Source organism: Leucoraja erinacea, chromosome 28 (assembly GCF_028641065.1).
Source record: "Leucoraja erinacea ecotype New England chromosome 28, Leri_hhj_1, whole genome shotgun sequence".
Lineage (NCBI taxonomy): Eukaryota > Metazoa > Chordata > Chondrichthyes > Rajiformes > Rajidae > Leucoraja > Leucoraja erinaceus.
Window position 1 is genome coordinate 18,232,517 of NC_073404.1, and position 25,582 is coordinate 18,258,098.

The window sequence follows — 25,582 nt, forward strand, 5'->3', positions numbered from 1 at the left end:
AGTCACACTGCATCCTCATAGCATCCTCCTCACAGTTCACTCTGCCACCCAGCTTTGTGTCATCTGCAAATTATGTATACTGATATGTACTGAACTGGATACAAAAATAAATTTCACTGCACCTCGGTACATGTGACAAATAAAGTACCATACCATTAATAGTTCATAACCAAGCACCAACCTTCAACCTATTTCTATTGCATCCAATACTATTAGTACAGAGTGCTCAGTCACCTATTGATGTTACAAACAAGATCCAGCAACAGGTGCGCTGAGTTAACAAAGGCTAGGATAATTTTGGAAGGCAGCTGCACTGTGTTTACACTGACTGCTGCTACCTGACATAATTGGTCCAAGAAAATAATCACCTGTTTCAGCGCTGTATCTCTAAACTAAACCTTTGTCCTTCATTCACCTTCAATGGGGGCATTAATACATGTATCCTTAATTAACCTTTAATGGGAGCACTAATGTCATTGTGTCATTCAATGTTGAATGGGGCAAAGATAACACAGCACATGAAGAGGCCCTTCATCCCACTGAACATGATGCCAAGTCAAACTGACATCTTCTGCCTGCACATGATCCATATCCCTCTGCCCCCTGAATTTCCATGTACCTAACCGAAAGCCTCTAAAATGACATCACCATAACCTCTGGCAGTCAAAAAACAGCCGGAAAGCCTCTGTTTTAGTTTTCCAATTCTATCGCTCCCTGAGATTCCTTAACTCCTTCAGTTCAATCTACCAGGGCATGATTACATTTAGTCACTGCAATAGCATCCTTTTATGTCAAGTGGAATAAACTGGAATAAATTGTACAGTTTTAACCCAGTATCCAATGTACAGATGGTCCCAATTATAACGACTGCCTTACCAATTGTAGATTTCCGCTCCAAAACCTCTCTTGCTTATTTTCTCCCTTTAAGTTGTTCTTTGAAATCAGTCTTTTGGTCATTTGTCTATTATTCCTCCCAATACCACCAGGAGCGCCGAACGATTGGCAGCCCCGCCAACAGCCTGTCTGTTTTTTAATTGTTAGTGTGCGTTAAAAGTCTGTGTAAATCTTCTCTGGTTTGTTTTATGTGGGGGAAGGGGGAGGGGGTCGTGGGAAACTATTTTTTAGTTTCTTACTTTGCCGGAGATGCGGTTATTTTACGATCGCATCTCCGGTCACTCTGTGGCCTACCATCGATGGAGCTGGAGGCCTCCTCGGACTGACTTGAGCCCCACTGCAGGGCGTGGACCTAACATCGGAGTCACTCCCTTGCCTGGGATCGCTCCAACCGCGGCCTATGAACTACATAGGGAGCTCGCAGTCTTGGGAGAGGCAAGTCGGGAGCTCCAACGGCGCAGAGCCTCGACAAGCCCTGACCCGTGGTCCGATTGCCGGCGTGGGGGAGCTGACATCCATCCGATGCAGGAGCTGATCGCCCCGATGTGGAGGGTGCAAACACTGCCGGCTACGGGAGTCAAGATCGTCCCGTCAATGAAGGCCTCGAGGCCCCCGACCATGGGAGAGCATAGTAGGGAAGAGATTTGACCTTTTTTTTCGCCTTCCATCACAGTGAGGAATGTGGAGGAGTCACTGTGGTGGATGTTTATGTTAAAATGTATTTTGTGTGTTCCGTTGCTTTTTATTTGTATGACTGACTTGGCTAGTATGTTGCAAAACATACTTGGCTAATAAAGTGTTATTGTGATTGTATTTGTTAAATATTTAATTCCTTTTACCACTGTTCACTGGACTTGCCTTGCTGATTTTTAAGAAAGACAAGAAGAATGAAACGATAAAATTATCATTAAGAAATTATTAAGGATTTCGAAAAAACTACAGAGGTGAGGTTAACTCACCAACTTGGACACATAATGCTGTTCTTTCATCATCGCTGGGACAATCCTGGACCTTCCTATCTCCCGCCTGTGAGGATGATCTAATTAGTGATCTTCGGTCTATTTTCGGATTAAACCAGCATCAGCAGTTCCATTCTACATATCTCATGTTGGCAGCTGTTCAAGTAGGCAGCTCACAACTATCTTCCCAAGGTGGTTAGACCTGGCATTAAATACAGGCCTCACCAGCTATGCCCAAAAGCCATTCATAAAATCAAAATTTCCAAACAAACCGAGTATCACTTAACTTACAATGAACTGATCTCAAAAATATTTTTGTTCTTTGTTTTGTGTCTCGGCATTTGAAATTTCTGCTGCCAATAAAATGTTTATGCAATTTTAAAATATAACTAGACTAAGTGCAGACCCGTTGGGTCTGCTCCCCAATGCAATATTCCACCACTCACCCATAGCCCCCAACTGAGCAGGCACGGCTGATGGGTTCCCATTGTGACGTGAGTCATGGCAAACCTCCCCAACTGCACTTTGCAATCCCTCTTCCTACCCCTATCCTCCTCCATTCCCCCTCAACCCTCAGCGAACCCTCCCCCTCCTCTTCACCCTCCCTCTTTTATCATATGTCTTTCGCCTCTCCCCCACTCCCTCCCTCACCTTTTCCTTCTTCTCCTTTCCCCTACCCTCAGTCACTACCTCCCTCCCTCCATAACCCCTCTCCCCTCCCTACACCCCTCCTCTCCCTCTATGCCCCTTCCTCCCCACTCTCCCTCCTCACCTCCCCAGGATCTCGATGCAAGGCCCCATTTTCTCTAGCAAGGCGGCGATGAAGTTGTACTTGAGGCGGGGGCTGTCGGGGGGGTGGGGGTGACCTGCAACTGGGGGAGGGGAGGGCTTGAGGTGGGGGAGGGGGAGGTAGTGGAGCCGGCGGGTGGGCTGCGGAACATCTGGACAGCAAAGCCCGGGAGAGCGGCTGGCTGGCTGGCTGGCGGGTGGGCAGCAGGGCTGGGATGGAGCAGGGCGGCGCTGGCCTCTGGCATCAGGCTCGCTGAGGCATTGACGCTGAGGTAATGGACCAGCCTTTGTGATTGGCAGAGAGGGTTGCGGGCCCGGGCCACGCCTGACCCCTGACCCATCACACCCAGCCTCTCACCCTAGGCAATGAACTTCCAAAGACCCCAACTGCGCAGGCAGTTGGGTGCCCTTTGTGATGCCAGTAAAGACAGGAACCTTCCCCTGATTGCTCATGCATGGGTGGGGGTGCTGTTTTAAGTTAATTTTAAGTTTTAAACATTAAAAACAAAATATATCATCAATCTGAATGAAACTTGTTGCATTTACTTCACAGGACAATGTAAGTAAGGTGATGCTAAAATTGTACTGCTATCGTGTACGGTTTTTGTGCAAATACAATCCAGGCAAACAAACAAGATATTAGTTTTATTAATGTATAGATAGATAGATAACAATTATGTACTTCACATGTACGTGGTTAAATTTAGTTGTAAAATTTCCTTTTGAGTCCGAGTTGTTTCATTAATATATTTATCCTGATGTCCTTGGGCTCTTTTGAAAGTCTAAATGTGAACCTAAAGTATTTGAACTGAGCTCTGGGTGTTCACTGGAGGCAGAGACTGCAGATCAAGTGAGCCCACAACCTCCATCCCAGAACAGTTGTTGGCCTTCACTCCCCAAAGTTATGTCTACCCAGTGAATGTTTTTTATAAAGAATGGAAGAAGATAAATGATAAAAGCTCGACTCAGGAAGGACATAAAATAAATGTGTTTTTAAAAGGAAGGAAGGAGTGAGTGAGTGAGTGAGTGAGTGAGTGAGTGTGTGTGTGTGTAGAAGAACACTGTCAGAATAATGATCACACATTCACTGTTCCCTTATTAATTTAAACATTTTTGAGTTTATGTACTTGTTAATGTTTCAGTTTATGCATTTTGTAAATCGTTTGCTCAAACCCATTTTTTACCTAATTTTAAATAAAACCATGAATTTGAGATCTAGATAAACAATTTCAGTATATGCCAGAGTAAATTACAACCAGTGAATGATGTTTTGAATAATAGTTAAGAGGACCAGTTAATCTGCCTTTGGTGGAATACGACAAGGATAACCAGATCTTAGCTCTGCTTGAAGGGCAGCACGGTGGCGCAGCAGTAGAGTTGCTGCCTGACAGCACCAGAGACCCGGGTTCCATCTTGACTACGGGTCCTGTCTGTACGGAGTTTCTACGTTCTCCCCGTAACCCGCACATGTTTTCTCCGAGATCTTCGGTTTCCTTCCACACTCCAAAGACGCACAGGTTTGTAGGTTTATTGTCGTAATTTGAATGTAAAATTGCCCCTAGTCCGTGTAGGATAGTGTTTGTGTGTGGGGATCGCTCGTTGGCGTGGAGTCGGTGGGCCAAAGGGCCTGTTTCCGCGCTGTATCCCTAAAACCAAAAACTAAAATTATTCTTATGGGCAGTGCAGATACAGACTGTGCCCCTGTTTAAAGTCTGTCCTGAGGAACAGGCTGATGGTGCAGCCTTCTCTTTATACAAGAAGACCAAGAATATCTGAACCTAAACTCTATGTTTCTGAAGTCAATCTGCTACCAAATGGGCCAAATAGAGAAATAGAGAGACCAAGGAAGTACATTTAGTGAGGAGCGGGACATTGTCCAGAAGCACCAGATGGGAAATTGTTTCCAACCAGAGATGGGGACAAGCAGGGAAGGTTACATTTAAAAATGTGGCCCTGGGCTGTGGTTTAACACTTCCTTAAGACAGGAAATGCTGGATAAACTCAAAGGGTCAGACAGCAGCTGTGAAAAGAGGATCAGTCACCGTTCCAGGTCCGATTCCTTTCACCGGTCCAGGGATGCTGACCGAAAACATTAACCATTTCCACAGTTGCTGCCTGGCTTATTCTAGCATTTTCAGTTTTTGCTTCAAGCTTCTAGAATTTGCAATGGACAGTTTAGAACCAGGGCCCATAATATCATGAGGGGTCAGGAGGAATTAATTTGCTCGGAATCCTCTCCCGCAGAGTGTGGTGAAGTTCAGTCATGAGGCTTTTTCACGGCGGAGTCAAAGAGGTTTTCGCAATCCAAGAGTCTGTACATTGGAGAGGTAACTGGAGATCAGCTTGACGAATGGCAGAGGGTTCCATGTCCTGCTCCTGTTCCCATTTATTATGTCTGCTCTCTTAAATCCCTCCTTCCCACAGCACTAATCGGATTGCCGCAACTCATCTCCCCTTATTTTCTGACCTCTCTGTGGCTCTGGATAGTGTCGACCTTGATACTCTCCTGCAGCGCACCCTCCTTGTTGGAGATTAGGGTTGGGAACAAGTTAAGGAATCCATTTTGTGTGAAAGGATCGCTTATCTTAACTTCACTACAACTGCTGTGCAGCTGAAGCCCTGAAATTAAAATGCCTGCAAAACCAGCCAGCAGACAGCATCTGCAGACTGTCAACAAACCACTACAGATTGAGCTGTTATCATGCAAAATAGCTTTGGAAAATTCTCTTTTCTCATGGGTAAATCTATATGTTTATCTTTCCTGTACAAGTAAATAGGTAGAGCTATTTATGTTTTGTCTTGTAGCCTTGCCGAGGAGAGTTTTGAGGCCCTGCTAAACTGAGAAAATACCCAATGCAAAACCCACTGCTGGAGAGGGTGGTGGAATGACTTTAAAAGCAAGGCTTTTGTAAAGAAAGACAGGAAATGCTGGTAACACTCAGAAGGTCAGAGTGCATGAATGCAAAGAGAAACGAGGAATGTTTCAGGCCTGGGACTCTTCAACAGAACTGAAAGAGAGAAACAAGTTAACCTTGGGGGGGCAGAGAAGATGGGGGAGGTGGAGACTGTTTCCACCAAGATTCAGCACAGAACGCCACAGGAGATCCTTTTCCCCTGTGGCTATTAAACTGCACAACTCCATCCCTTCGGTTGTGGGGTAGACTAACTACCGTTCCCCACCCCTCCACCTCTGTCGTGGGGTAGACTGACTCCCCCCCCCCCCCCACCCCTCCACCCCCCTGTCGTGGGGTACCCTGACTACCCCCCCCTCCTCCACCTCTGTCGTGATGACTGTCGACAGACCAAATTCCCTGCTGGCATAAATAAAGTTCTATCGTATCGTATGGGCGGAACAAGCTGATTTTCTTTGTTAGGGTGACATAATAGGACAGTTAACATCAGATTAAGCTTCTTTGACTTGTAATGTGAGGTTTGGCAGGCTTGGATTTTATTCCTTGGAGTGCAAGAAGCTGAGGGGCGATCCCATAGAGGCGTATAGGAGGATAATCGATAGGGTGAACGCAGAGACTTTTACCCAGGGTAGAGGAGTCAAGAACCAGAGGATGTAGGTTAAGGTGAGAGGGGTAAATTTTAATGGGACCCAAGGGGCAACTTTTACACTCTTTTACGCTCTGCTAGTCGAGACAGGAACTATACGAGCATTTAAAAGACAGGTACATGGATAGAAATGGTTTAGAAGGACATGGGCCAAATGGACTAGGTTAGATAGAGCATCTTGGTCGATATGGATGATTTGGGCCGAAGGGCCAGAGTCCACGTTGTATGACTATGACTCCAAATAGTGGCAAGCAAAATGGCTAGAGCAAGTTGTACAAGGATTGGAAAATTCAACATCGAGTCCTACAGGAAAACACCATTGCTAAAGCTTGCATTGGGCTTTGTTCTATTAGTGCAGCAGGCCGCAGGCAGAGAGGCTAGTGGGAGTGGGATGTGAATTTAAGTGACTTGCTTGGTCTTGCTGATGGACAGGAGACCACATCCAGAACACTGGATACAGTAGATCTTCAAACCCAGAATGCTGTCCGTCTATTCATTTCATCATTTCCTTCCACAGATGCCAAATCCACTGAGTTTAGTTTAGAGATAGTGCGGAAACAGTCCCTTCATCCCACTGAGTCCACACCGACCAGCAATCCCTGCACATCAACACAAGCCTACGCACACTAGGGACAATTCACACTTATACCAAGTACACAAACCAAAGCCAATTAACTTTCAAACCTGTACGTCTTTGGAGTGTGGGAGGAAACCGATCTCGGAGAAAACCCACGTGGTCACGGGGAGAAAGTACAAACTCCGTACAGACAACGCCTGTGGTCGGGATCGAACCCGGGTCTCTGGTCCTCCATCAGTTAAATTTATTGCTAAAGATTTGCCGGCTCCAGAGTCTTCATTTCACAGCTGGAGTTTGATTCCGTTTCATGTTCATAACTCGCTCATGGATACTCCTTGCCTATAACATGACTACATTCATAATTCCTATCATCTCTCCAGGATCCTGTGCTTGCACAGGGCGTTTGTTCCTTCAGAGGGAGAACAAAGAGGGAAGAGACAGAGACTTTAAGACTTTAAGATGTTGCCTTCCACCACAGTGAGGAGGTGTTTGGTGAACTCACTGTGGTGGATGTTAAATTTGTGTTGATTGTGTGTTTTTGTCATTTTTTTATTATATGTATGACTGCAGGGAAACGAAATTTCGTTCAGACCAAAAGGTCTGAATGACAATAAACAAATCTAATCTAATCTAATCTAAATTCTACTGCAAATGGATGCAGTGGGACCCAGGAAAAACCCTGCAACGTTCCCCCTCTTGGGCACAACAAAATTAATTTTCTGCTGAATTTTGCCAACGGACAGGAGACCACAAAAATAATTTGTCTATTGTCTACAATCCCGATTCATATTTCCATACAACATAGGAAGCCATACGATCCACAGGCTCATAGATACATGTAATTCCCAATTAATTTATCCAGTAATCTATTCTTCCCACCTACATTCCATCAACTACCCCTCACCTACACAACAGGGATGATTTACAGTTACAGATTAACCAACTGACCTGCATGTCTTTGGGACCATCCGGAAGAAACTCACACAGACACAAGGAGCGTGTGCAGACTCCATAAGGACAGCACCTGAGGTTAGAGTTGAACCTAGGGAGCTGGAGTGTGAAGCAGCAGCTTTATCAGCCAAATTTCACTGCTAAACAAACCTCTGTGAGCTCGACTCTATCACAAACACAATTGGCAGTTTGCTTGATTGCAAGGCAACACATTTATTTAAAGCCCTTGATCACATGGAGACAGTGTAAAAATCAGGATGCATTCTAGGAAATATTACAGTTCATACTGTACAATTATGGTACATAATTACATGTTTTTATTTTCAAAGTCATGCTTGGTTTCGAGAACAGTGCTGCTTAGAAATTTACAGGCCGTTGAATCTGCATGTTGACTGCACCGTAGTCTACCAGGTACATTGGCCACTGCTGTGGAGAGAGAGAAAGACATGAAAATGTTAGTGCACACAATGGGCAGGTTACTGTCCTCAAAACCATCCCAAATGCAAATCCTCCCAGTTGCAGGAATTCATTTATTTAATGCTGAACAACAAATAAGGCATCGGGGATGTCCTAATTCTTTAGGGAACAGAGGTTCACCATTTCTATTATAGATGAGGCTCTCACCCGAGTCTCCTCTATATCCAGCAGCTCCGCTCTTACACCCCATCCACCGACTCATAACAAGGACAGAGTTCCCCTTGTCCTCCCTCACCTTCCACCCTATCAGTCATCGCATACAACATATCCGACATTTTCGCCATCTCCAATGGGATCCTACCACTGGCCACATCTACCCATCTCCTCTCTTTTCCGCTTTCCGGAGAGACTGTTCCCTCTGTAATTCCCTGGTCAATTCGTCCCTTCCTACCCAAACCACCCCCTCCCCGGGTACTTTCCCCTGCAACCACAGGAGATGCTACACTGGTCGCTTCACCGCCCCTCTCGACTCCATCCAAGGACCCAATCAGTCTTTCCATGTGAGGCAGAGGTTCACCTGCATCTCCTCCAACCTCATCTACTGAACCTGCTGTTGCAGGTGCCAACTTCTCTACATTGGCGAGACCAAGCGCAGGCTTGGTGATCACTTCGCCCAACACCTCCGCTCAGTTCGTATTAACTAACCTGATCTCCTGGTTGCTCAGCACCAAAGATCATCTTTGCTCAGCACTTCAACTCCCCTCTTTTCCCACAAAGCCTACTGTCTCTGTCTCTTCCTTTCCATCCCCCCCCCCCCCCACACCTGACATCAGTCTGAAGAAGGGTCTCGACCCGAAACATCGCCTATTCCTTCTCTCTATAGATGCTGCCTCACCCGCTGAGTTTCTCCAGCATTTTTTATCTACCGATTTTTCCAGCATCTGCAGTGCTTTCTTAAACAAATAAACTGAGATCTGCATTAAGAGTTGCATCATACAGGATGCACCCAAGTTCAAATCTGTGGTAGCTCTGAACCTGGACCTGCACAACCAGAGATAGTCACACCAAAGAAATGGTGATTTTGCAGGAAAAATCTTCCTCCTCCTCAAACTTTAAACATCTCTCTACCAACTCGGGTCGACTTTGATGCCTTAAAAGACTTGTCGGTACTGGTTTTAATCAATAGTAAACAAGCTGATAACCTGTGGCACTTGTAAGTAATTACCCGATTAATTGGGAGGCTACATCTGTAGTTGTGGAAATTTGTGTGTGCCTTTTATGTTTATGTAAGTAAACAGGTTTTACTGACAAGGTAGTTGTACAGAAAACGTGGAAATGTGATCAGTGCTAGATTGTAGACTGATATTATTTTGCATCCAATATTTTTTTCATGCGATGTCCGTGAAGCAAGTCTTATCCATTTATACAGGATATTTAAATTCCAATAATTTCAGCTTAGTTTAGAGATACGGGGCGGAAACAGGACTTTCGGCCCACCGAGTCCGCACTGATCAGCGATCCCCGCCCATTAATATTACCCAATGCATACTGGAGACAATTTACACTTATACCAAGCCAATTAACCTACAAACCTGTATGTCTTTGGAGTGTGGGAGGAAACTTAAGGTCTCTGCGAAAATCCGCACAGTCACGGACTCCGTACAGACAGCACCCGTAGTTGGGATTGAACCCGGTCTCTGGCGCTGCAAGCGCTGAAAGGCAGCAACTCTGCGCCACCGTGCCGCACATTGTCTTCAGTATTTACATTTTGTCTAGTCTTTATTGTCGGCAAGTACATTATAGTTAAAGATAAATAATAATAATGTAGACTAGCTTAAAGTAGATAAAACCAACCAGATATGAAGGTAATATAAAAACCAAGGTTTGATTGAGGGGAATTAAACAGGGGAATTAAACAGGGGGATGAACGCTCATGTACAGAAGTATTAAAGATGAAATAAGCTGCTTCATAGAACAAGTTTTGGATAGTTCACAGTGGGAAGTAGCACCACACAAGAGTTAATTATAATGACAAAAAATGTATAATATATCAAGAGTGGTGAGTAACTTGGTTAATTTAAGTTCATTAGGGAATGTGATATCTGTCAATGATGCAAATAGAGCTTAAAAATAGTGAGAATAAACACAAAAAGCTGGAGTAACTCAGCGGGACAAGCAGCATCTCTAGAGAGAAGGAATGGATGACGTTTCGGGTCGAGACCCTTCTTCAGACTCGTTAAGGATAAGGGAAACGAGAGATATAGATGGTGATGTGGAGAGATAAAGAACAATGAATGAAAGATATGGAAAAAAGTAACGATGATAAACAGGCCATTGGTAGCTGTTTGTAGGGTGAAAATGAGAAGCATGTGCGACTTGGATGGGGGAAGAATAGAGAGAGAGAGAGTGGGAGGGAATGCCGGGGCTACCTGAAGTGAGAGAAATCAAAATTCATACCACTGGGCTGCAAGCTGCCTAAGCGAAATATGAGATCCTGTTCCTCCAATTTGTGTTTAGTCTCACTCTGACAATGGAGGAGACCTAGGACAGAAAGGTCTGTGGAGGAATGGGACGGAGAATTAAAGAGTCCAGCAACCGGGAGATCAGGCAGGTTCAGGTGTGATGAGCGAAGGTGTTCCCCGAAACGATCGCTCAATCTGCGCTTGGTCTCGCTGATGTACAAGAGTCCACACCTTGAACAATCTTAAAAATAATGAGGATTGTTTATTGATACCTACTCTGAAAATGTGCTTGGTTCTTGGTTTCTTAGTCCTCCAAAATATTCCAAATGGAATTTAAACTGGAGGTGGAACTCTTCATCTCGACTCCTCAACCATCCCTCTCCTCCTCTCTATCCTGTAATCTCCTCAGTGTTTTGCATGACCCAATCAAGGTCACCTCAGAGACTCAATTCTAAGAGAAGCATGGTTTTGCCTACTCGATCCCTCTACAGACCTGCCACCTCATGAACTAGTCAGCATCATTGATGCAGACTGGGGCATGTATTCCACCCTGCTTCCTGCAGTTGATAACTCGCCCCTGAGCCTCTGACTCTGCATACCCATGGCTGGGAAGGTGGTGAGTTCCAGCTGGAAGATGTGGGAGTTGGTGGAGATCTGAAAGCGTTCCAGCAATCACACTGCATTAAAAGTCGGCACCTTGAATTTTTTGCTAGGATATTACACTGGTTTTATGTTTATGTTTAATCTTTATGTAGTTTTGTATCTTGTTGCTTTTTTGGTACGACTGTACGGTAAATCAAATTTCACTGTACCTCGATACACGTGACAATAAAGGACTATTGATTTATCAAGGAAATAGTTAGTTATTTGGTCAGCCAGATCCAGGAGGCAGTTACAGCAAATGTAAAAAGCCATGCACTGTTCTTTGTTATTGTATTTTTCATAGTTTATTTTTTATGGTTTATTGTCAAAGTAAAGAAGTCACCTAATTTGCATTTGGTTTCCACACACAACATCGGAGAGAAGGCAGGAAAATGGAATAAGGAGGCAGAGATCAGCCATGATTGAATGATGGAGTGGGCCGAATGGCCTAATTCTACTCGTATAATTTGTGAATACACTGCTTGTGTCATTTGGAGCTTTACGTTGTCAATTTCTTCTATTCTTTTGGGGACAGTGATTACTGGGAACACGATGAGAATGCACCAACCTCTTCTCGAATATGATAACAAATTTGCAGATGACCCAAAGCTGGGTGGCAGTGCAAACTGTGAGGAGGATGCTATAAGAATGCAGGGTGACTTGGACAGGTTGGGTGAGTGGGCGGATGCAGTTTAATGTGGATAAATGTGAAGTTATCCACTTTGGTAGCGAAACCAGAAAGGCAGATTATTACCTAAATGGTGTCAAGTTAGGAAAAGGGGAAGTACAACGGGATCTGGGGGGGTCCTTGTTCATCAGTCAATAAAAGTACGCATGCAGGTACAGCAGGCAGTGAAGAAAGCGAATGGCATGTTGGCCTTCATAACAAGAGGAGTTGAGTACAGGAGCAAAGAGGTCCTTCTGCAGTTGTATTGGGCCGTAGTGAAACCACACCTCGAGTATTGGGTGCAAATTTGGTCCCCTAATTTAAGGAAGGACATTCTTACTATGGAGGGAGTGCAGCGCAAGTTTACAAGGTTAATTCTCGGGATGGCGGGACAACCATATGCTGAGAGAATGGAGCGGCTGGGTTTGTGTACTCTGGAGTTTAGAAGGATGAGAGGGGATCTTATTGAAACATATAGGATTATTAAGGGTTTGAACACGCTAGAGGTAGGAAACATGTTCCTGATGTTGGGGGAGTCCAGAACCAGGGGCCACAGTTTAAGAATAAGGGGTAAGCCATTCAGAACAGAGACGAGAAAAACACCTTTTCACACAGACTTGTGAGTTTGTGGAATTCTCTGCCCCATAATAAACACTGGTAGAATCAGAATAGGGGAAAGCTTGATCTTCACATGTGCTTGGGATACCTGACCAAGTGCAAAGGAGACAAGCTGGGACAGATCACAGAGATTGGGTATGAGGAGTGCACATTGGAGACAAATTAAAACCCACAGCCAGGAACATGATATGGGAACATGTTAAATATATTATCTGATTGAGAACAAGTAGATGTGTGAATGGACCATGTAGTGGGGATAGGTAGAATGTAGGCAGCTGGGATAAGTTTCAGGGAAGGTACACAAAAATGCTGGAGAAACTCAGCGGGTACAGCAGCATCTATGGAGCGAAGGAAATAGGTGACGTTTCGGGCCAAAACCCTTCTTCAGACTGATAGGGGGGGGGGGGGGGGGGGGGGGGAGAAGGAATGAAAAAGGGGAGGAGGAGGAGCCCGAAGGCAGGGGGATGGGAGGAAACAGCTTGAGGGTTAAGGAAGGGGAGGAGACAGCAAGGGCTAGCAAAATTGGGAGAATTCAATGTTCATGCCCGCCGGCCGCAGGTTACCCAGGCGGAATATGAGGTGCTGTTCCTCCAATTTCCGGTGTTGCTCACTCTGGCATTGGAGGAGACCCAGGACAGAGAGGTCGGATTGGGAATGGGAGGGGGAGTTGAAGTGCTGAGCCACCGGGAGTTCAGGTAGGCTATTGCGGACTGAACGGAGGTGTTCAGCGAAACGATCGCCCAATCCTCCGCTTAGTCTCACCGATGTAAATCAGCTGGCATCTAGAGCAGCGGATGCAGTAGATGAGGTTGGAGGAGATACAGGTGAACCTTTGTCGCACCTGGAACGACTGCTTGGGTCCTTGAATGGAGTCGAGGGGGGAGATAAAGGGACAGGTGTTGAATTTCTTGCGGTTGCAACGGAAAGTGCCCGGGGAGGGGGTGATGTTGAGGGACATCACCAGGGATTCTATGACTCAAAATGATGCATGGCGTTGTGAAGTGCCCCAGGTCATTAATGACCAGCTTGTCTAAACATAGTCATGACAGTCAAATAAAGTGTCAATGATTGCACTTGAAAATGTAAATCACCTTGGACTGTAAACAACTTGTGCAGACCTCGCTGATGTGTTGACATTGGCACATCACAACATGCTGCTACCATTCCCCTCTTGTCTCTTGCCGCACCAAGAAAGCCCATTAGATTTAAGGCACATACTGACTACGTGTGTTGGGAGGAACTGCAGATGGTGGTTAAAACTAAAGGCAGACACAAAAAAGCTGGAGTAACTCAGCAGGTCAGGCAGCATCTCTAGAGAAAGGAATAGATAATGGGTTTTTTTTTTGGGTGGGGAGGGTGTTGCAATCCTCAGTGCATTGAATTCAACAATTTCAGATCACCAGCCTTTCCAGTTTGTTGAAGTACTGGTTAGTTCTGATGAAAGATTCTCCACCTGTGATATTACCGATTTTAAAAAGAAATTTAGCACAGAAATTGACTTGCTGAGTTTGCAATGAACATCAACCCCCCATTTCCACCAAGACTACTTTTTGTTCTCCACACGTTCTCATCCATTTCTCCCCGATTCTATCACTGTCCTATCCACTGGGGGTCATTTAAAGTGGTTGATTAACCTACCAACCTACAAATCCTTCAGATGAGGGAGGAAACCCACATCGTCATAGGGCAAACCTGCAAACTCCACAGAGGGTCTCGACCTGTACACTGTGGGTGGTTTCTTGTAAATCATGAGCAGTCTTTTGCTGGCTGGATAGCGCGTACCAAAAAAGCTATTCATTGTACCACGTGACAACAAACTAATTTAAACTAAACTGAACTAAATAGAGGAGCTTTAAAGCTCGGAGGTCCGGACTTAAGAACAGTTCCTTCCCTTCTGCTATCCGAGTCCTGAACCCATCACCACATTCATACCTCATTCCCAGAGGTGCTGCTATGTATTCTTACTCATAGCTCTACCTCATTTGGTTATGTCGTTATTGTACATTGATATTCTTTTGCACTATTCAGATGACACTACAATCGGAATACAGCCTCTGTTCAGATACATCAACCGTGCGATGGATAAGAACACGTAACCACGGTCCTGCCATGCCACTTACTGACGGGGAATCAAAAACACCAGAATCAACAGCATGTAAAACCTAAAAAAAATCATTACCACAAGGGAGACGGGGTTTGGCGATACACCTGCTTCCATGTTAGAAGATGATGGTACGACGTTGCCTTCCGATACTCTTCTTCTCTTTCGTTTGTGCATTATTTCTGATTTGGATGCTTGAAAAGATAAGAAAAAGTACACAGTGTTACCAGTGGTCAGAAGGTAGTTTACAGTTAAACTCCAGCTAAACCCAAACCTTTCCTATTCAACGTTCTGGCTCTTGTACCCATCCTATTGAACATACTGGCTTATTGTGCCCCCTTCTCTCCTGACTCCCGAGAGGATGGCTCCTTTCATGAGTAGAACTCTAGGGAGGTTGACGGGTGTTTTGTAGTCTTGAGGAGAGTTTCCTCTCATACATAAACATCGGGTGTATTTGTTACTGGACTAGTAATTGCAACCTGATTGGATATTTAAACCATGAAGAATTTAGATCCAGTTAAAATAAATCTAGAAACAGACTATTGTGCCGACTGACAGGCAAACCAACCCTCGTTAAGAGAAGAAACCTGATGGTGTTGATCAGAGGATTTGTACTCTCTCATCCCATACTGGTGTCATTCCTTCTTAACTGACTAGCAAGCCAAATTCTGTGTAGAAAGAAACTGCAGATGTTGGTTTAAACCAAAGATGGACACAAAAAGTTGGAGTAACTCAGCTGGACAGGTAGCATCTCTGGAGAGAAGGGATGGGTGATGTTTGGGGTTGAGACCCTTCTTCAGATCCGAAACGTCACCCATTCCTTCTCTCCAGAGATGCTGCCTGTCGCGCAGAGTTACTGCAGCAAATTCCACATTAGTGACTCAATTCAATTCCATTTCAACACAGGCAGAACTAATGAATTGAAATGTGTAGGAAGGAACTGCAGTTTAAACCGAAGATAGACACAAAATGCTGGAGTAACTCACTAACAACATCAATTCAGCATTTTATCCAAGCCAAATTCTATGCTGGACAACAATACTCTATGATATAGACTTGAAAATGTGAATCATCTCCTGCATCTGTGCAGCCATCTCTCAGCTGAGGCAGACATTGATGACAACATGTACTACTGGCTTCACTGTGCCAGGGCACTCTTTGAACATCCACCCAAGGAAAGCTATTAAAAAGTCAACTCCAGGACAAAGTTTGTGGTTTACTAGATTTGTGGTCTCTGCCCTGCTGTGTGCTTTACATAAGTATTAGCTACAGCAGGCTCCTGGCAGCACTTGCATGGTACAACCAAGGATGTTTTTTTTTTATAATGAACTTTTTGTTGTTGTTTAATGAACTGTTTTGTTGTTTTGGGCGGCACGGTCATGCAGCAGTAGAGTTGCTTCCTTACAGCGCTTACAGCACCAGTGACCCAAGTTTGATCCCGACTACGGGTGTTGTCTGTACGGAGTTTGTACGTTCTCCCTGTGGGTTTTCCTCCCACACTCCAAAGACATCCAGGTTTGCAGGTTAATTGGCTTGGTATAAATGTAAATTGTCCCTAGTATGTGTATTGGTGTTAATGTACAGGGATCGATGGTCGGTGCAGACTCGGTGGGCCGAAGGGCCTGTTTCCACGCTGTATCTCTAAACTAAACTAACCTACATGGTACCTACTGAGTTCTATGTTTGCATACCTGTTGTGCTGCTTCAAGTAAGAATTTAATTGTTCAGCTTCAGGACATAAGACAACAAAACACTCTTGACTCTGGGCTCTCTCGAGAACATACTCCAAGTCTAAGATAAGCAAGGCTAAAGCCCCAGCTTAGGGGCTCTAATTATAGTTCCCTTCAATGGGCAGGTCATATTGTTCACGTGCCTGTCACCAGATCCTGAAAAAGGCACGACCCTGAGCCCCCACTGCAAGAGATTATCAGTTTAACACAGAGAACAATACAAGGCCATTTCTCAATGCTGTCTCCAAATAAGTGCAGCTTTCCTTCAAACATTGACAAGTCCCTGACCCAGGATGGAGGAGGGGCATCTAACTCATTGCTGGGGGCGAGCAGAAGCCCAGCTTAAACTGTGAAGAGAGCACGTCCCCTCCAAAACTCCATGCACACTTCTGCAGGTCCCATGCTGGGTCAGCAACTTCATAACTAGAGTGGAAACGGGTCTTTCTTTACCCTGAGATTCAGCTAAAACACCAGTCAGGAAGTGGAGTCCCCCGGTGATATTTCCTGATCTTGCCTCCTGCCCCCTCGATTCAAATCGGCAGCATGTTGGTGCAGTAGTGGAGTTGTTGCCTTATAACGCCAGAGACCCGCGTTTGATCCTGACTCTACAGAGTTTGTTAAGTTTTTCCTGTGACTGCGTGGGTTTTTTCTGGGTGCTCCAGTTTCCTACAGGTTTGTTTGCTAATCGGCTTTGGTAAAAATTGTAACTGGTTCCTGGTGTGTAGAATAGTGCTAATGTATGGGGAATTGCTGATCGACGCAGGCTCGGTGGGCCGAAGGGCCTGTTTCGTGCTGTACCTCTAAACTAAACTAAAATGAGGATCTGTTATCCTGAGAACTCTCAGCTTGGTTTTGTTCACCCACACAATGGTCGAGCTTTGCAAGACACACAGCGGCCACTGACACGACTTGCTCACTCCATATGCTTGCTACACAGACCCGAGGCATCTCCAGGAATCATCAAACAATGATCAGGAGCAGCCGCTCAGTTTCTCAATCCATCTTCCCCTCTCACCGACACTGCAGCTGCACCCCCTGTCCGTTTGGTTCAATCTAACTGGAAAGGAAGCAGCTGATGGGTAGATTGTCGAGTCGAAACAAGGAACTGCAGATGATGGTTTACCAAGGTGCTGGAGTAACTCAGCGGGCCAGGCAACAATGCTGGAGAATAGGGATAGGTGAGTTTTGGATCGGAACCATTCTTCAGACTGAAACGTCACCACTCCATGCTCTCCAAGGATGCTGGCTGATCCACTGATACATTATTGAGATGTTCTTGCACAGTTCTCTCTTATCTGGAGCGACAGAAAAATATGATACCTCACCTGATTTAGATGCTTCATTACAAATTTCTGCAAAAGGCCTGCAAAGGATAAAAAAAAAACAACGTGTTAGTTACCATTGAGTAAAGCCCGGCCTTCACACTAGACAGCCATGTCTATCGAATCTAGAACATTCTCCACTCTAATCCTCACTGGGCTGAATCATCCTGAACCAGTCTGACTGCTTCAGTTCTGGCCCACACATACCTGGGCTCGAGGAGAAGGGTCACCTTGTGGACCCTCTGCACCAGAGAGTTGGGCAATGGGGTAGAATGAGGCCTCAGCAGCATCACAAGCACTCAACCTTAGTTAAAGCATTCTTTATTGGCTTGCAATAATAAAGCTTTTAAAATAAATTTCAAATTAGCAAAACAACACCATAACACCTTTATATGGCAATATTTTTTTTTTAAATGAACAAATTCTAGGTTGACAAAATCCCATTAAAATTTATCAATCATACACAAAGACATAGGATTGGGAAGGTGGATGACCTTTTTAGGAGCTACTGAAGAATGTGTGCCAGGGGTTATGGGGAGAATGCAGGAGAATGGGGTTGAGAGGGAAAGATAAATCAGCCATGATGGAATGGCAGAGTAGACATGATGGGCCGAGTGGCCTAATTCTGCTCCTAGGACTTAAGAATGGCAATAAGGGTGGATTTCACTGCCAGCCTCCATCAGCAGGGTGGAGTGAGTACATTTGTGGCGTCTGTCACACAGCAGGTCCTGGGCTCACCACAGCTCTGAGTCTGGGACTCGTGTGCAGAAACGCCTTACAACAGCCACCATGACTTGGCCCAACATTGCAGAGTAATTTTTCTTTGAGCACCATGTGAATTACTGTCTAGTTATTTTCATGATTTTCAGTAATAGCCTAAATTCTGTATTAGAATTTGAACAGATGAAACGGGCACAGGTTGGGGGAAACAAAAAAACGTTTGACCTCATAAGGCAGCAATCTATGAAGAATGTCACCTCCAATGGAAATCAGGTTATGTTATTAAATGGAGCTCCAAATCCGCCTGCAGCATGTTTTAACTTCAAACATGCACTTCTTTTCACTGCTGGCTTGTAGTAGCAGACAATTCTCAGAGAATTTGATAGTTTAACCATATTGTTGTTTCCATGTGGGCCTGAAGGAATGGACGAGCTGCTGCAGGTCCCTCGAGTGGAACTGGCCCACTGCCATCTTCACCTCTCCACTGGCTTCCAGCCATCCAGTGCCTGAACTCTGGCATTTCCCCCCCAACCATCTGCCTCTCTCCTTCTTTCAGATGTCCCTTTAAACCTGCCTCTCGGACCACAATTTTGTTCAGCTGTTCTTCTACCTACCTCTAGTTCCCTGTTTTGTTTCCCTTTTTGATAACGTTATCTGTTGTTTTTTGAATTAGCTTCTACTGATAACCTTCACCCTTAAAATCTGAACAGATGCTGTTTGCATTTGTTTGTGACAATTTTCAAAGAAATGTGGACCTGGCTCCTATTTAAATACAACTATGTTTTCCATTTAGAATCTTTCTGCCTCACTTCACTTCACAAAATCAATGCCTCGTTTAACAGAGCTCCCACTAGCAAACTGAAAATCAAAAAGGTGCAAACTATTTTTGCAGAATTGTACGAGAACTATTTCTCCTGCCAATGATTTTCTAACCTGAGCATGTGATGCAAAATAAACTCCTGGAAGAAAAAGCTGGTCATTGTTTCACTTCAAGCTAGGAACCTAGGAGTATGGTGAATGTAGGGGGACCAATAAAATACCTTTGATACCTTCGAGCTTACACAGTATAATGAGACCGCATTTGGAAGACTGTGTACATTTTTAAGAAAGGATTACTAGCCCTCTGCAGCGAAACAAGATATTCCTGCAATTGATGCATATGGAAAGGTTAAGTATGTGAACTCTAACTTTAGAAGAATCAAGAGGCGATCTCTTAACATCAAGATCGTGAGGGGCATGATCGGGTATTCCCTGTATTCCCAATGTTTCTTCAACTAACATAGTTGCCCATAAGGGGGGCTCTTTTAAAACCTTGAGGAAGAACTTCCCTCCCGACGGTGGTTAATTTATGGTCATGAAATGGAAACTTTTTAGGAGACTAAAATTTGGTTTATTAGCTGCCAAGGGGATATCTCACAAGAGGGCAAATGTGGACCTGGCTCCTATTTAAATACAACTATGAGTTTTCTCCTTTACAAGTGTCTTCGCCTGGATTGGGGCCGGAGAGGAATTTCCAAAATCGAATGCCTGGGTTTTTAACAGAGCTCCCCCACTAGATCACGAACTGAAAATGGAGAAAAGGTAGCGGTATAAAACTATTTTTGCAGAATAGTCTTGTGAACTACTTTCTCCTGCCAATGATTTTCTGTTTACCTGAGCATGTACGAAAGCGGTGCAACAATAAACTCCTGCTCTCGCAACACTAGCTAGGTCTAAATAATATGTTTAAGAAGGAACTGCAGATGCTGGAAAATCGAAGGTACACAAAAATGCTGGAGAAACTCAGCGGGTGCAGCAGCATCTATGGAGCGAAGGAAATAGGCAACATTTCTGACCGAAACCCTTCTTCAGACTGATGGGGGGCAAACTAATAATATTCAAATAATATTTGTGGAGGCAAAGGAATAGTTGACACTTCAGTATGAGACTCTGTATCAGGGGCTTCACCCAAAACATTGACCTTTGCATCCACAGATTCTGTTTGACCTGCTGAGTTCTACAAGCGGGTGATTTATCTCTATTCATTGATAGTGAATGCTAAACTGGCAAACTCCACATTAGTGACTAAATTCAATTCCATTTCAACACAGGTAGAACTAATGAATTGGATTGTGTAGAGAGGAACTGCAGATGCTGGTTTACACCAAAGATAGACACAAAATGCTAGAATAACTCAGCGGGACAGGCAGCATGTTTGGTGAGAATGAATGGGTGACATTTTGGGTCGAGTCTGAAGAAGGGTGTCGGCCCGAAACGTCATCGTTTTCTTCTCTCCAGAGATGCTGCCTGTCCCGCTGAGTTACTCCAGCACTTTGCATCTATCTAATGAATTGGATTGATAGTAATAGATGTTTACACTTACTGTAACTGACTTTTAATAATCATCCTAATTCGATCTTTGACTTTCAGAATCTTTTCTAGCCGGTTAAGATCATAGGTGGTTGGGTTCCTGAAGAGGATGTCATCTGGTAGTCCAGTCACTTCAACAGCCTCTGGATTATCTCGGATCAATTTGTATGGCACCAAGACGGGTCGATTCAGTCCCAGAGCTTCTCCTGGAAGGTAAAACATCACAAGTATGAACTTCAAAGAGCACATCAAAGACCCCTACCACCCATCGCATGTCATTTTCTCCATCCTGCCATCTGGGAAGAGGTACAGGAGCATTAGCTGCAAAACCAGCAGGATGCTCCTCAGCTTCTTCCCACAGGCTATAAGACTGCTAAATGGACTTTGCCCCCTGCCAAAGTATCGCGCACAAACCCCCCAACCTGGACACACTGCAGCAGAGCCACTGTTGTGCCGCTGCCGATCGGAACGCCTGTTGAATGTTTAGTAGAGTGTTAAATTTGTTCATGATATATGTATTTTTTATTTCTATTTATTTTTAATGCACACTGAATGGACACTGGTTGAGCAACGTTTTTTTGTTTCCTCTGGGTATGTGAATACTCAGGAAATGACAATAAAGATATACAATACAATATACAATACAAAGTGAACACCACCACTGATTATTATCTAGGTTTTGATATAACCACTATGAATGCATGGTACTTTTAACAGTTCAAACGGGAGGAGTTGGGTTTAAGGTGACATGCACTGATGAAAGCTTGAAATCCAATCAACCCTCATGGCTAATTTGATGATTAAATTGATTGAAAGATACAGCATGGAAACAGGTCCAAAGGCCCACTGAGTATAGAAGTTGGCAAGTCATGTTGCAGTTGTATAAGACTTTGGTGAGACTGCATTTTAGAGAATTGTGTTCATTTCTGGGCACCATGTTATAGGAAAGATGTTGCCAAGCTGGAAAGGGTTCAGAGAACATTTATAAGGATCGTGCCAGGGCTGGAGGGTCTGAGCAATAGGGAGAGGTTAAGTACTCTGGGACTATATTCCCCGGAGCGCAGGAGAAAAAGGGGTGATCTTATAGAGGTATATAAAATCATGATAGGAATAGATTGGGTAGATGCATTGTCTCTTGCCCAGAGTAGGTGAATCAAGGACATAGGTATATCCTCTGGATATAAGTTTAAGGTGATGGGGAAAAGATTTAACAGGAATCTGAGGAATAACTTTTTCACACAAAGGGTGGTGGGTGTATGGAACAAGCTGCCAGAGGAGGTAGTTGAGGCTGGGACTATCCCAACATTTAAGAAACAGTTAGAGAGGTATATGGATATGACAGGTTTGGAGGGATATGGCTCAAATGCAGGCAGGTGGGACCAGTGTAGTGGGACATGTTGGGCAAGTTGGGTTGAAGGACCTGTTTCCAAACTGTATCTCTCTGCAACTCTATGACACTGAGTCCACACCGACCATCTGTCCACACTAATTCTATGTTATCCCACTTTTGCACCCACTCCCTGCATGTGAAGAGACCCATTAAACCTCAAAGACACACGTTTTTGGGATGTGGGAGAAACTGGAGCATCTGGAGGAAACCAATGTGGTCACAAGGAGAACATGCAAGCTCCACACAGACAGCACCCATGGTCAGGATCAAACCTGTTCCCTGGCACTGTGAAGCAGGAAATCTACTAACTGTGCCATTGTGCTGCTATTGATCAACATTAGCTAGCATTTATGTCTTCATTGCACTGAAATGATTTGGTTCTTAATGAAAGCATTATCAACCAGGGAGTTGCGTAGGGAACGGTCTCTGCGGAAGGCGGAAAGGAGTGGAGATGGGAAAATGTGTCTAGTGGTGGGATCCCGTTGGAGGTGGCGGAAATTTCGGAGGATTATGTGTTGTATGCGACGGCTGATGGGGTGGAAGGTAAGGAGTAGGGGGACTGATTCTGTGTGTGTGTCACATCTGTGGTAGAGATGGATAGGTAATATTTCAGGTCAAGACCCTTCTCCAGATGTCCCAACTAAATAAGCTAACTTGTCAGGGAGGCCGATTACTGGGATTGACCTAATCTGGGGTCAGGATTCCTCTCAGATCATCCCCAAAGAGCAAGATAATCGTAGCAGTTAGTTCCTTCGAGTAACTGCAGGGTTTGAGCTGCATCAGCAAATCTTGTCACATTATACTGGTCGTGAGCTTTGGAGGTAGTTGAATGTTTGCTAGACTATTTAGGAAGTTAGTTAAGGGTTAACCACATAGTACTAAGGTATGTAATGTGGAGTTACATACAGGCCAGGTCAGATGAGTGGAGCAAGATTCCTTCCATAATGACCTTAATGAATCAAGTTGGGTTTTTATGATAATCCAATAGATTCACGAATGTGTATCCCCCTCCCATTGGTATGGAACATTTTCATTTTTCAGCTTGAAATTGTGCAATATGGAGCATACTGTAGCGAGTCTTTTAACTTACACTTGAATGCAATATATATGCTTTAAATTGGATTGGAGCATTTTTGAAAGGGGGGAGGCTGTGCGACACTTTCACATCAATCAGTGATTATTTCTAAGCCATTCTTGATTTCTAATAGATTCATGATTAGTACGGCTGTCAGAGGTTATGGGGAGAAGGCAGGAAAATGGGGTTAGGAGGAAGAGATCAGCCATGATTGAATGGTGGAGTAGGCTCGATGGGCCGATATGGCCTAATTCTACTCCTATTCCTTACGACATTACTTTTTGGTTTACAGATAAAGCATGGAAACAGGCCCTTTGGACTACCAAAGTCCACGCCGACCATCGATCACCCCTTCACACTAGTTCTATGTCATCCCACTTTCACATCCACTCCCTACACACCAGGGGCAATTTACAGAGGCCAATTAAGATACAAACACTCCATCATTGGGATATGGGAGGAAACGTATACAATCATAGGGAGAACATGCAAACTCCAGACAGACAGCACCCAAGGTCAGGATCAAACACGAGTCTCTGGCATTGTGAGGCAGCAGCTCTACCTGCTTAACTATGGTAGAAAATATTAATATCCTTTCTTACTTAATTTTGATTGGAATTGAGCAAGGTAACAAAAGTGTTTTTGGATGTGACAATTTGCCGGAGTAACTCAGTAGGTCAGGCGGCATCTCTGGAGAACATGGATGGGCGATGTTTCGGGTCTCGGCTCAAAACGTCACCTATGCTACCTGACCTGTTGAGTTACTTCAGCACTTTTTGTCCTTGTGATTTAACGAGCATCTGCAGTTCCTCGTTTCTACATAGCTACATTGCCGTTGAAGTTCCTGATTCACAGCATGTGGAGGAAGGAGATCATGAAGATGGCAAGATTAACCATATTACAAGAAAGTAGAATTGTTAAACAAAATGAATCACTTTTGAAGATCATAAAACTATAAATAATGTAACAAAAATCTGCAAACAAAAATGACTGTGAACAAAGATCGGCTCAATATTGAAATAATGTAAATGTACCGTATTTTTCATTGAATAATTCCTTGACCTGCTCCCTGAGGATTACTTTCTCTCCAAGTCGGTTTGCCTCTTCGTCCTCTAAATTGTCAAAATTGACGAGAAATATAATGATAATCAAGTAAAAGATACATCAGAAGCAAATAAATCGTGTGAACGTGCCGACTGGAAAAAAAGCCAGGGCAGAATAGTATTTCTAACCAGTCACAACCCCCAACACTTGTCACCACCGATGACTCGGTTTATTTGCATAACAGTTAACCCTTTGTTGGGATTAACACACCACTAACTGTTTTTGTTATGCAAATAAATGCAAATTGTACACCAACAGTTACCGGTTACATTTTCACTCCAGCCCGTGACAGAGTTTACATAGCAGTAAATCCACAGGAAAACAAGGACAGGGCCTGGCCAATAGTCAAAGTAAAACACTATAATATCAGGAAGATTCAGTCAGAATCCTGACTAAGCTGGGTTTTTTTTTAATATATACAAGGTCCGTTCACACGTGTAAACCATTTCTTTAAAGTACAAATACCTGTTCAGTTCTCAAGGAGCATGTTGTAACTTTTGAGGGATGTTCAAATATACATGATGCAGATCAGGATATGTTGAGAGGGATATGGGTCACATGCAGGCAAATGGGCATCATGGTCGGCATGGATGAGTTGGGCCAAAGGGCCCGTTTCCATAAACCAGCACCTGCTGCTCTTTTCTGCACACTTGAATGACTCTTTGTCAGATGAATTGTGGACAGCTGGCTCACGGCAGCGTGGACCAATTAAGACACCTCTGATGAGAGATACTTACACTCTAAATAGACACGATTATAAGTTCATAAGTGACAGGAGCAGAATTAGACCATTCGGCCCATAAATTCTAATCCACCATTCAATCATGGCTGATCTATCTCTCCCTCCTAACCCCATTCTCCTGTCTTCTCCCCATAACCCCTGACCCCTTTAGTAGGAAAATAACAACTAAGCCTTTATGTCATTTTAAGGAATTTGTTATTCTGAATGTCTATACACCCTATGAATGCCATCAGAATGAGGATGAATATTTAAATAGGCTTGGTTTCATCTATTCCTTTATTCAAAGCAATAATTATTGTAGTGTATATGTCATTGGGGATATGAATGCAGATATCTCAGATAGGAACTCATTATTTGCCAATCATATGGCTCAGTTCTGTCCAGATTATAATTGAATATTGTCAAGCAAAGTGCTTTTACCTACAGATAGTTATACTTGTATTAGTGAGGCCTGGCACACCACGTCATGGCTGGACCACTGTATTAGTACAGTTGATGCACATGCCTCATTGGGG

The 25,582-nt window shown here is 44.2% G+C and overlaps 1 protein-coding gene across 7 annotated transcripts in view; it reads right to left on the reverse strand.

Moving 5' to 3' along the window:
- Positions 1-7,921: 7,921 nt before the first annotated feature.
- The window catches only part of gtf2ird1 (GTF2I repeat domain containing 1), a 121,488-nt gene continuing 103,827 nt past the window's right edge, over positions 7,922-25,582 (reverse strand). For all 7 annotated transcript variants that reach the window (XM_055657928.1, XM_055657923.1, XM_055657929.1 and 4 more), the window contains 5 exons: positions 24,256-24,333; positions 20,770-20,962; positions 17,691-17,728; positions 14,714-14,829; positions 7,922-8,154 (listed from right to left, as the gene is read on the reverse strand). In XM_055657928.1, the coding sequence (XP_055513903.1) occupies positions 8,086-8,154; positions 14,714-14,829; positions 17,691-17,728; positions 20,770-20,962; positions 24,256-24,333 (494 nt within the window). In that variant the 3' untranslated portion in view covers positions 7,922-8,085. The remainder of the gene's footprint in view (positions 8,155-14,713; positions 14,830-17,690; positions 17,729-20,769; positions 20,963-24,255; positions 24,334-25,582) is intronic.